This window comes from Mus pahari, chromosome 5 (genome assembly GCF_900095145.1).
Source record: "Mus pahari chromosome 5, PAHARI_EIJ_v1.1, whole genome shotgun sequence".
NCBI classification, from domain to species: domain Eukaryota; kingdom Metazoa; phylum Chordata; class Mammalia; order Rodentia; family Muridae; genus Mus; species Mus pahari.
Window position 1 is genome coordinate 24,222,422 of NC_034594.1, and position 12,505 is coordinate 24,234,926.

Below are 12,505 nucleotides of genomic sequence, written 5' to 3' on the forward strand. Positions count from 1 at the left end.
TTCGAGGCCAGCCTGGTCTACCAAGTGAGTTCCAGGACAGCCAGGGCTATACAGAGAAACCCTGTCTCGAAAAACCAAAAAAAAAAAAAAAAAAAAAAAGTGTTCAACACCCTTAGGCACCAGGGAACTACCAATTAAAACTGAGGTGATTCCATCTTGCCCCAGTCAAAATGGCTATCACGAAGAGAACAAATGACAGCACGTGCTGGACAGGATATGAGGAAACAGGAACCTTTATTCACTGTTGGTGAGTAAACTGGCAATAGCCGCTATGGAAACCAGTGTGGACGTTTCTCAGAACACTAGAAATGGAATTATTATGTGACCCAGTTATTCCACGTTTGAGTGTATACTCAAAGCAAGTTCTTCATTGCATTTGGACCCCTTTTGCAGATGTAAGCAGATTCGTCCTTTTCTCAGAAACCCTGGATAGACTGAGAGGATAAGAATCCTGATGAGAAGACAGCACTACTACCTCACTGTGGCCTTCTCTATCCTAGGTTCTTATGGCAGTTCCAGACCCCTGTAAACGCTCTGTTTTTTACTTAGTGTTTTCTCCAGGGGCTTTGAGTCTACCCTTCATGAGACCAACTAGCCTGTGTACAACTCTTAGGTACCAGTTCGCCGAATAGAGGGTGTACTCTTTCAGGCTAGACATGCTATTTCTTATCAAATTATCAAGCTGGTTAGTTAAACTCTTTAAAAACTGAACATAATTTAACAGCTAATGCACCCCCCCCCAATAAAGCTTATATGAAGGGCAATTAGAGAAAGTTGCAAAACTGCACAGTGGTTTTAAAGAGTCAAGTTCCCAGGCTTGCCCTAGAAGCCTCACCTCTGCCTGGCTCTTTCTCATGGGCTGCCTAGCCTGTATGGATCTGCACCATGGGCATAGAGCCCACCCCGAGTCCAGTGATAACCATCTCAATATCCTTAAATACCTCTGAAATTCACAACCGGTTATTTCTGGAGGATTATGAATTTGGGAGGAGGGCACTATAGGATCTATTACACCATTAAGATAATGTTTGCTAGAAGATGCATGTGATAAGCAGGAAGATATTAGGACTAAAAACACTGTTTTAGCGAGAGAAGCTCAATCAGTAATGCTCTTGTCATCTATTCATCTCTGTTATCAGTGTTAGCTCTCAATACCATGCATTGCTTTTCTTGTATGGCAAGTATCCCCAGACCCATTAAATACTACAGATCTGTTAAATCAGGACAGGGATCAGCAGTTCTTATTTACAGCTCTGATTTTTGCATTCCATAAGGTGCAAAAATCCCAGGAATTATGGACTCTGAAACTGCTTTCTGTTTATGTTTATGTAGATGGCATAAGTGGAAACAAACTCAAAAAGATGCTCCAGAAACGAGAAGGTAAGTCTGCCTCAAGGGGGTAAGGATGTGTTCACCCGTAACTGCAAGTAGTGGGAACAGCAACGATGACTGTGTCCACGGAGGGCTTGTACTAGGGATATGAGAAAGGCTTCACTCTTCAAAGGCTTGCAGATCTGGAGGGCTTGTTCTGTGGGTAGGTGGTGTAGCATTCTGCTAGGTATTATTACTAGCAAACATTTGCTTCCCCCCCCCCCAAAGCTGTCAGAGTGAACTCAGAAACAGTGTTGATTGAATTTTGATTATTTTATACTGGTGAAACACATCTGAAGGATCTGAGGACCCTAACCCTACCTGGAGGTGGGGTGGGTATAGAATGGCATTGTTGATGCTCTGCCTAGCCAGTCAGCAATTAGGAAAAGGCATTCCCATGGGGAAACCTTTCTATTACTAACTTCTACTGAAAAACAAAAAACAATAACGACTTATGTGATAGACAGCAACAAGGAGACATATCAGTAAAATATTCTATAAGTCACAATGTGGGCTCTTGGTCACTGGTATCGGTTAGGTCAAATGGAATCACTGTGCTGTCTAGTGAACATCCTTTTTCCTCTCTTCATCTCTATCTATAAAATTAGGTGTTGAAGAGATTAGAAAACGTGAGCCCCATTTCTGATGTGATAACCAACCATTTACCTTCCTCCCTCCTAGCTTGTAGTGGAGCCTGAAGAGGGAGTAAGGTGGGGAGGTTGGATAACAAGCAGGTACAGAGGAGTGCGTTATACAATGTGCTGCATCGCTGCAGGGTGGCTACAGCTCAGAGCAATCCACTGCACATTTTATGAGCAACTAGAAAAGAGTTTAAAGCTTCCTAACATGAAGTGATAAGCATTTCAAGGGAGGGAAATGCCAACGAACCCACTTTGATCCCTGCGTATGTATAACATAAATATTTACAATTTCTATGAGTCAATTCAAAACACAGAGTAGTTAAACCACATTAAAATTCTAATAATAGCCTGGGGCTGGAGAAATGCTCAGTAGTAGTTAAGAGCACTGGCTGCTCTTTTAGAAGTTTAGGATTTTATTTCCAGCATCCGCATGGTATTTCCCAATTGTCTATAACTCTGGTTAGGGGGTGATGCCCTCTTCTGGCCTTTGCTGGTACTGTATATACATGGTGCACAGACATACATGTAGACAAAACACCCATACACATAAAATACAAACCTTGTAAAACATAGGAAGAAAATAGTAAATTTCTCTTTCAATAGTAAAGAGAATATTGTTTTCAAAAAATAATTCCTTTGTCGTTTTGGAACTAATCTTTTCAGGACCTGTCCCGTCAAAGACTAATGTAGCTGTAACCGAGCACACAGCAAAGGAATTCCTAGGTGGCCTGAAGCGTGCCAAACGGCAGCTGTGGGACCGTACACGGCCTGAGGTACAGCAGTGGTACCAGCAGTTCCTGTACATGGGCTTTGACGAGGCTGTGAGTATACTTTTCTGAGGGGGAGCCTTGGACATAGGGCAGGCTGTGTGGGACAGAGGCCCGGCCTGAGGAAGAGGGCCCGAGGTGGTAGACTTTGCTGCTTCGTAGTCTGTTCTCTGTTGCTCTGTCAAAATATCAGAGTTCATGTTTAGCTTGTGGTTCTGGAGGTCTGAAGTCACAATCTACTGGCTCTAGTGAGAACATCTTGGTAAATGGTGTCATAATAGCAGGAGTATGTGTTAAGAAACCGTGACATAAAAAGCAAGAAGAAGGTCTAAATTTGGTATATTCATATTTATTTTTCATATATTTTTTTTTATTATCTGCTTGTTTGTTGAGACAGGATCTCATGTGGCCTAGCCTGGCCTCAAACTTAGTGTACAGTCAGGGAAGACCTTGAACTTCCTAGTGCTGACATTATGGGTGTGTACCAGCATACCCCCTGACCTTTACAACTCTGCCAGTCCTTACAAGAACTCACCCACTCTGAAACACCACAGCATTAGTCCTTTTAGTAGGTAAAGCCTTCATGACCTAACTACTTTGCACCAGGGCCTTACCTCTTAAAGGCACTGCTGGAGACCAAGCCTCTAGTTTCGAGGAGCACACAAACCATGACCAAGCCACAGGGCTTTTATTCCACATGTATGGGCCCACTCTTCACTGCATGCTAGCCAAACAGGTGGAGAGGAGGGATCCAGGGAATCTGTGAGCCAAAAGGCTGCATCTAGCTTCCTGAAGAATCTTATTTTCCTAGAAATGCCTTCAGCCCTGCTGTCCAGTTTCAACTGGGCATCCTCAAAACAACTCGCTAAATATTGTCATCTTTGCCCAGAATTGGCTGAAGCAACAAGGTGGGTATATGGGCTCATGAAGACCATAAAGAGACTTTTAAGGAGAGGTGGTTCTTGCAGATGTTTAGGGGAAATTGCACCAATGCACTCACAAGTAAAGGCGCTTTGCAGTTCACGTGGGCCAGGAAACACCAGTGGGCAAAGTCAACAAGGAAACTATCTTATGAGACTATTTAAGGTCACATGTCATTGTCTGGACTACAGGGACAGGTAAGAAGGCAGCAGGACAGGCACTCTAGATTCCACTCACTGGAGGCCATCCACAGAGTGGCTGAGGAGTCCAGGGTAGACCACATAGCCTGCCTGCCAGGGAGCATCGGCAGCCGGGCAGCAGAACATGTTTTCATGTTCATGAACATGAGAATCACAGCGGGTGTTTGACATTCTGTTCTCATTAGAACAAACCATGTGGCTGCATCATTCCTGCATTCACATTCCTAGCTTCTATACATACCAGTCCCTTCACTACTCAAATACCTCTTCTTTCGCTGTGCAAGTAGCTACGCACTTAAGCTCGACTCTATGTCGGGAGTGGTTTGAAGTACTTAAAAATGACTTTATTAAGCGTTTTTCATAACTCAAAGGACATCACTGTGTGTCAATTGTTCCTTTCTTAGGTCCATGTTCTCACTGGTGGAGTTACTGAGAAACAGGTGGACTCAGATAAAGGGGCCTCACCATAGTCAAGTGACACATCCCCAAATGTCCTTCAGAAGGATATCCATGTTCTAGAGTCTTCAGCATTGTGTCTTTGGAATATTTAAACACATATGTTTATTTGGTAGATTAGAATCTTTTGGTAGTTTGTATCTCTGTGATGACCACCATTAAATAGTTATTAAAGTTTTAATATGGGTAAATAGCTAAAGCATAATGTCTGGTAACAAAACCATAAAAAGACAAGGACTGAGGAAGACTATAATGATTTAAGTTAACATTAAAAGACCACGAGAAGCTGTGCTCAGATGCCATGAGTGGTGTTCTTTTCACTGGAATAGCACCATCTCCTATCTTTGCCCCTGCCCATATTCAAACTTAATATTCCAACTTGAACTTGTCCTATTTATATATCCATAAAAGATCTAAAAGGGTAGTTAAAATACACATTTGAACCTGAAATCTCAAACCTAATAAAATAAGAAAAGCCAGGCGGTAAGATCATTTTACTCTGACCCCCAAAATGTGGTGTTCTGAAAAAAAGTCTAGGCTAAAGGCACGGGGAGGTAAAAATGCGTCCTCTTCCTTGCCACACAGGTTGTGGGAGGCTCTGAAAATGATGGTCTTGAGCAGCAAATGAGGTTTCAGAATCAATGGCCCAGGGCGAGGGGCACACAGGAGGGGACCTACCACTAAGCCAAAGTGGGCTCCAGAGGCCCATTTCATGGCCCCAGCATAGGGTTTTCTGTCTTGAGGTCTTCAGGACAGATGCTCCTCTGTCTATGTTGGAATCACTACCGTTTAAACTGCCTCCAGCACGCCTACCACACCACCCCTTAGGTCAGACACATGGTCAAGGGACAACAGGGAGCCCTGACTCCTAGAGCACTCCGGGAGAGTCTCATCCCACACAGCACTCACCTGGGAAAAATCCAACCCCAGAATCCGGAGTGGTCACACTGAACGCACATTGCTTTACAGTATCTTAACACAAAGGTAAAATGTCCAAGTCGGAATTGGACTGTATTTAGTATTCCCTAGCCACTCCACTAAAATGAAAATGTATTCCTGAGACCCAACCACTAGAAAATTCAATGTAAGAATCCAGTATGGTGCTAGAGAATCTGCATTTACCAGTCACAGTGGTACTCAGGTGCAGGGTCTCACTGCCATTGCCTGCAGTCCAAACTGCACAAGCCTTTCCCCATCCAGTCTGTCTTTGTCATCTCAATGCCTCATCCTCACACTAGAACAAGTGAAAGTTGTCGTCACAATCCATCTTGGATTTTCACCATCACTTCAGAAGTATTCTTCTCCCTCTTAAAAAGGCAATTTATAGCAAAAAGCAGTTGCTGGAGGAGGTCATACAAACCACTGGTCCTTTTCTTTGCCTTTTTATTTTTATTAACAGTAGCTCTCTCCTTTCATAATTATCATCAATAGACTGCAGGTTTCTTATAAGCCAGGACTCTCTAGCTTGCTTTGAGCATTTTCCAGTGTCTTCTCAGGGACTGAAACCCACAGCCCACTTCACAACCCTGCACAGTGAACTCTGTGCCTGTGCACACTGAAACCAAGAACATGCATGTGGTGGCCCGGATGCACTGCCCCAGAACTGAAGGTGCCAGTGGTTGACTTAATTCCTATGGCAGGCCAAGCACAGGAATAAGCCAGCAGGATAAGGAGGCATCTACCATAGCAATGTGGATGACAGTGAGAGTCAGCCAGGCTGTTACTGCATTGGACAGATGCATATTTTATTTACCTTATAAGGAGAAAAATGGCTTAGCTGTAGAAGATACCTTAGCATGGTGGAAATTATCAAAAGCACAGGCACAGATTTCTTTAGTGGGCAGTTAGTTCACACTGGTATCCTAAGATCCTGGACTGACCTGTGAACAAAACATTATAAGGAGCAGCTGTCCTGCTATGATGCTGATTCTCAATCACTGAGAAAAAGCCACTGAGAGAAAAGCCACAGTTTCTGTGTGTTTTTGAGGAGTATGTGTCTTCAAAACCTTTCTTTATCATTCTCTTTTCCTACAGAAATTTGAAGATGATGTCAACTATTGGCTAAACAGAAATCGAAACGGCCATGACTACTACGGTGACTACTACCAGCGTCATTATGATGAAGATGCGGCCATTGGTCCCCACAGCCGGGAAAGCTTCAGGCATGGAGCCAGTGTCAACTATGATGATTATTAAGCTTCCTGAGGTGCCACAGAGCCTGCGCCTTCCTCAGTAGGCCTTCTCTACCTATACCATGTGAACATCAGGCTAAAAGAAAGAATATAAGTGCTTTTTGCATTTCATGCATGTGCTTAATGATATTTCTCACTTAAAAATAGAAATAAAAGCATTTTAAAAAAAGAGAGAGAGAAGCATCAGAATTCATTTGGGAGAAAACTGAGCCATGACAAATCTAATCGCCTCCATTTTTGAAGTTAGCACATCATCTGAGGGCCTCCATATTTTCTTCCAGGAATTCTTTCTGCATCCATTCAGGGCAGGAGTGAAAGCCAGGGGTGTCTGTTTGTTAAAATGCAGTTTGTACTAAATGCAAAATATTGATTCAAGAGGAAAATCCAGTTGGCGATGAATTTTAGTGTTAAGCATGATCTGGAAAGTTCTAACCAGCAGTAAGGGGCTTTCTCTGCTCTGGGATGCAGGCCAGAACAGGGTCTATTTAACAAACCATGCAGAAAGGGAGCAAGCACAAACTGACCTGACGTTTAGTGCATCTCAGATTCACACTTACATACAATTTTTAATGTGATTCAATCAACCCACAGAGATTTCTTAAAAACTACTTGCCATTTCCCACTGAGTTTAAACAACCTGAGTGAAAGAAAAGAGAAGTGTATTGGGATGGGAAGTGGAGAGAGAAAAAGAGGAGGGATGGAGGTGGAAGCTGGGGAAGAGGGTTAGGTGGTCTAGCCTCCATTACACCCAAAGGCCTGTAAGAATGGAAAGGCACGGACAACCTGGAAAGAGCCTTTCAGAATGAGTGTCACATTTTGGTGGATCACAGCACTCTCCGACAGCATAATGAAAATGTGTTACTCTTTTCTTTAAAATTATATGCTATTTTTCATATCATCTCTGGAACACTGTGACTTACAAGATCCAGGTAGTAAATAACTTAACAGAGTCTTGCTTTCAGGATGAAATATTTCTGAGTAGTCATAAGTGAAACAAGACTTACGTAAATAAAAATGTGTGATAAATCTATACCATCTAAGGATTCCTATTGAAAGCCAGGTGTGGTAGCTTGTGTCTATAACCCCAGCACTCTGGAAGCTGAGTAACGAAGATTGCTTGAATCCTAACAGTGTGAGATGTTGCCTGAAACAAATGAAAAATAAGCCTTTAGCAATTTCTAGGTGTCAGTTTCAGTGGGCTTAAATACACTTTCATTGTTGCACGACCATCACCACTATCAACCCTGAAACATTCCCATCACCCCAGACCAATTGGACACCAACTCTCCATGCCACCTCCCTGGATCCTGGCAAACCTTGTTCTTTTTCATATTTTAATGTATTTTAGTTATCACACACAATGATGGGTTTTTTTTTTGTCATCTTTTCACAAACACGATCACTTTTCTTCTGTTCACCCTCTCACCTACCTCAGATTCCTTCATCTCCCAAATTGCCTCTGTTCCCATGTCTCACATATGTTTACATTGCTAAACCAAGATCCTGCAAGAAAGAAAACATGTCTTTTTTTATTACCACATTCCCCCATCTCCCTCTCCCTTTAGTCTGCTTTCTAATATATATGTTCCACTATGAGAGAAAACATCCAACATTTATCTTTCTGTGTCTGCCGTATTTTGTGTACCACAATCATCTCCGGTTCTACCCATTTCCTTGCAAAACAGATTATTCTGTTTGTGTGTGCACGTGCGTGTGTCTGTGTGTGCAAATATGCATAGTATATTGATATGCAAATATGCATATGGGTGTGGGGCCATGGATCAATGTTGGATGTTTTATTTGGTTCATTTCCACCTTGTGTGTTTGTTTTTGTTTTGGGTCAACACAAAATGTCTTGGCAACTTGTCTATTGTTCTGATAATACACTATTGTACTGGCTGGTTTTGTGTGTCAACTTGACACAAGTTAGAGTCATCAGAGAGGAAGGAGCCTCAGCTGAGAAAATGCCTCCATGGGATCCAGCTGTAAGGCATTTTCTCAATTAGTGATCAATGGAGGAGGGCTCAGCCTGTTATCGGCCATCCCTGGCTGGTGGATATGGGTTCTATAAGAAAGCAGACTAGCAAGCCATGGGAAGCAAGCCAGTAAACAGCACCCTCCATGGCCTCTGCACCCGCTCCTGCCTTCAGTTTCCAGCCCTGCTTGAGTTCCTGCCCTGACTTCCTCCTGCACTGATGGGCTATCTGGAAGTGTGAGCTGAATAAACCCTTTCCTCCCAACTTCCTTTTTAGTCACAGGTGTTTTTGTTGCAGCTACAGAAACTCTAAGACAGCCATGATCAAGGCAACTTATAGAAGAAAGGGTTTATTTGGAGCTTACAGTGCCAGGGGGTTAGAGGCCATTACCATCATTGTGGGGAACATGGCAATAGGCAGGCAGGCATGATGCTGAAGCAGAAACACACGTACTTATTTCACTCTCTCACTCACTCACATCTTGAGGCACAAACACAAGGCAGAGAGAGTTAACTGGGAGAGATGTGAGCCCACATCAATCCCAACCCGCAGTGACACGCCTTCTCTAACAAGACCATATCTCCTAACCCTTCCCAAAGAGTTCCACCAAGTTTGGGCTAAGTATTCAAGCTTGTAAGCCTATGGGAACCATTCTCATTAAATCTACCACACAGGGTTTCTCACTGAACCAAGAGCTCACCAAATAAACTGAACTTTGAGCCCAAGAGATCTGACTGTCTTTGCCTTCATCCCTTACCCCTGTCCCTTCAGCCCAGGTTTTTACAGACATGCACTGGCATGCCAGACTCTTACATAGAGGTTAGAGATCAGGAACTCAGGCCCCTTTGTTTGTGAAACTAGCACTTTATCCTACTAGGCCATCTCCTCAGGGCTCTGTATAATGTTCCTGGTTATAGCATATACAACTCTGCATTAGCACCAAACTAAATAACAGTCTTCCTTTCAGAGTAATTTGACAAAATGAACCCAAATTTGGATTCTCCACTGTTCTGTTTCTTCTGTTTACCTGTAGTTTGTGGTCTATGGCCTGCCTGTTGTGTCTCTGGTGTGTGTCTAATATGTTTCCATATTGTCACTCCCTAACGAAGTGCTCTGCTCTATAGTTATTAAGCAGTACAGGAAACATAATATAGGAAAGGGGTATGGCATTCTTTTTACAGAAATAGTTAACAGAGCTTTACAAGGGAAGAAATTACTTGACTGACCCAGAATAGCATTCAAAACCATACATAGATGTTGTCTAACATACGGTCACTCATTGCTTTCAACATTTAGGGTGGATGCTAGTTTTGTTTAAGAATTCTTTTAACCTGTTGGTTGTTTCCAGCAAATGATTAACACAACACACACACACACACACATTGTTCTGGGTCAGGGATAGGGAAAAACACATGGCTTAACATTAAAGCTAAGCATTTAGCTTAAGTTGTGAAAGTGATTACACAAGAAATCCAGACATGTAAGACTGGTTACAGTTTTCTCAAAGGCAAGTTAATCTTAAAGCAGGCTGCATACAAAGTAGGAAAACAGAATGAGGATAGTTGTAAGTGGTCTCAAAAGTCCAAGTGGAGCATGCGCAGATAACACTGGGAAGTTTTATCTACTTGCCAGCCCATTCTCATATGATCCTGACTGCCATGATGGAGCAGATCTAATCTACAATCACAATGAACTGAACCCTTTGAAATCCTGAGTCCAAATAAACTCTTTCTCCTTTAAATTGCATTTGTCAGATATCTCATCACAGCAACAGTTTACTAACACACACAGTATTTCTCTTTCTGGCTTATAGTTGCTTTAGCATACAGCAGTGTTTCCTTCTATGCTAAGGCAGAGTACAGCCCACTGCAGCTAGCACTGCATTGCTCATCCTTCGCCTGATAACGACACACAGCTAGGTAACCACCCTTTGGCAATGGTGACTTATGTTGCTGTGCTCCTGTTTCAATTCTCTTTAGAACTGGTGGAACGCACAGTAATTCCATGTTTAAGTTCTTAAAAGACTTACCGCACTCTTTTCTGTAATATAACAGTTCTGCTATTTTACATTTGTGATTTTTCTCTTCTTTTTTCTCTTTCTTTTATTGAGCTGTCTTAAACTCCAGTGCAATGCTAAAGAGGAGGGAAGAGGGGTCACTGTACCAGAAGACATCTCTGCTTGGTTCTTGATTTCAAAAAGAGTGCTATTTTTTTTCATTAATTATATTTTCTGATTTTGGTAGATGGTCCTATTAGTCAGGATTCTCTAGAGAGCAGAACCAATAGATTAAACTTAATAATATAAAATATGGATCTTTTTAGATTTGCTTACATAGGGTGTTGTAAGGATAGCTAGCTGCAGGCTGAAGAGCTACGTAGGTACAACAAAGTCCAAGAAGCTTAAAGTCTTACAACCAAGGAAACTGATAGTACAAACTCCAGTCTCACACACAGTGCTCACAGTCTACCTGCCCCCCCACCCCGAGGAGACACTGATACAAGCACCTGAGTCCAAACAGCCAAGGAACCTGGGCTCCATTGTCCATGTTGTCTCTTCTCTCTGTAGAAGGAAAGCCTTTGGGTAGGTGTCTTAGCTTTAGTTTAATTGCTGCGAAGAGACACCATTACCAAGGTAACTCTTAGAAAACATTTAATTGGGGGTGGCTTACAGTTGCAGAGGTTCAGTCCATTATCATCGTGGTGGGAAGCATGGTAGCTTACAGGCAGACATGGTGCTAGAAGAGCCAAGTTCCACATCATCATGACACCTCCTTGGAGCACCATCTTAGGATTAAGTTTCCACCCTCTCAGTACCTCAAGAAATGGAGTTGAATGTTATCACATGAACCTTCAAGCTCCATTCAAATTCCACCCACTCCACAGCTCAAGTTTCCTGATGAAAATGTGTATTTTCCTTCCTGCAATGTAACCATAGATGAAAATGGCCCCATCTCTATCATGGTAATTAAGATGCAAACAAGACACATATATGGGCTACCCTTGGTGCTGAAAATAGTAAAATCTTGTTTGCCTCCAGATACTGTGGTATCAAATTTTCAGAATTACAGAATTTTCTAACACCTCATCAAAGGTACCAATCAACCACCAAGAAAGGCTAGGACAACTAAGCAAATTATTTTGACAGACACATGGCAAAGTTAACTCGAAATTCTTGTTTCTGAAGAATCACTAAAGAACCTCCAAACTCCCTACAGTCTTACTAGACAAAACTTGATGGCAATACAGGACTCACCCTAGCTTCTATCAAGGTCACATGACTGAGGACCACCAGGGTCATAATCAAAGGTAATGCCATGAAGTTCTACCTGACTAGAAGGCTGGGCTCAGTATTCAATTCCACAGCTTCGATCCAGTACACTCAGACCATGGTTTGTACCTTGTTGGAGCCCAAACTGTAGCAATCTCTCCCCTATACGCAACAGCAGTGACATCCTAAAGGAAACCACTTCCAAAATGCAGCTTCGGGTTGCTATTTTTAAAAAGTTATAGATTCAGTAGTTAATAAACAGTAGGGATTTATTGCTTATAGTTCTGAGAGCTACAAAGTCTAAGATCAAAGTGCTGACAACTTTTGGGGTGTGGAAGGGCCACGTTCTGGTTCACAGATGGTGCTTTCTCAGGATAGCAGTAGAGCCAGCAAGCAAGAGCCAGGAACTCCTACAGAAAAGGTCCCCCTCTGCCTTCATCAATTTACACAGATACCTCATCTCTCTTAACACGATTGCACCAAAGATTAGGTATCTACATGTAGGTCCTGCTGGACCACAACCACCATCACCTATCTACTCCTCAACTTCATTTCCCTCTCTGCCTAAGATACTATCATACTTAATTCAAAACCCAGTGTTTTCTACAACACATTACTCACTTTCTTGGAGGACCTTATACACATCTGTTTCTCTTCTACTACTTTAAAAATACTCTATGGATACCAGAAGAGTGAATCTTATGAAAGAATTC

General features: G+C 42.5%; 1 protein-coding gene across 1 annotated transcript in view; it reads left to right on the forward strand.

The window, feature by feature from the left end:
- The window catches only part of Ecrg4 (ECRG4 augurin precursor), a 10,656-nt gene extending 3,947 nt beyond the window's left edge, over positions 1–6,709 (forward strand). Inside the window, exons 2-4 of the mRNA XM_021199212.1 lie at positions 1,333–1,380; positions 2,676–2,833; positions 6,391–6,709. Coding sequence (XP_021054871.1) covers positions 1,333–1,380; positions 2,676–2,833; positions 6,391–6,552 — 368 coding nt within the window. The 3' untranslated portion in view covers positions 6,553–6,709. The remainder of the gene's footprint in view (positions 1–1,332; positions 1,381–2,675; positions 2,834–6,390) is intronic.
- The last annotated feature ends 5,796 nt before the right edge of the window (positions 6,710–12,505 follow it).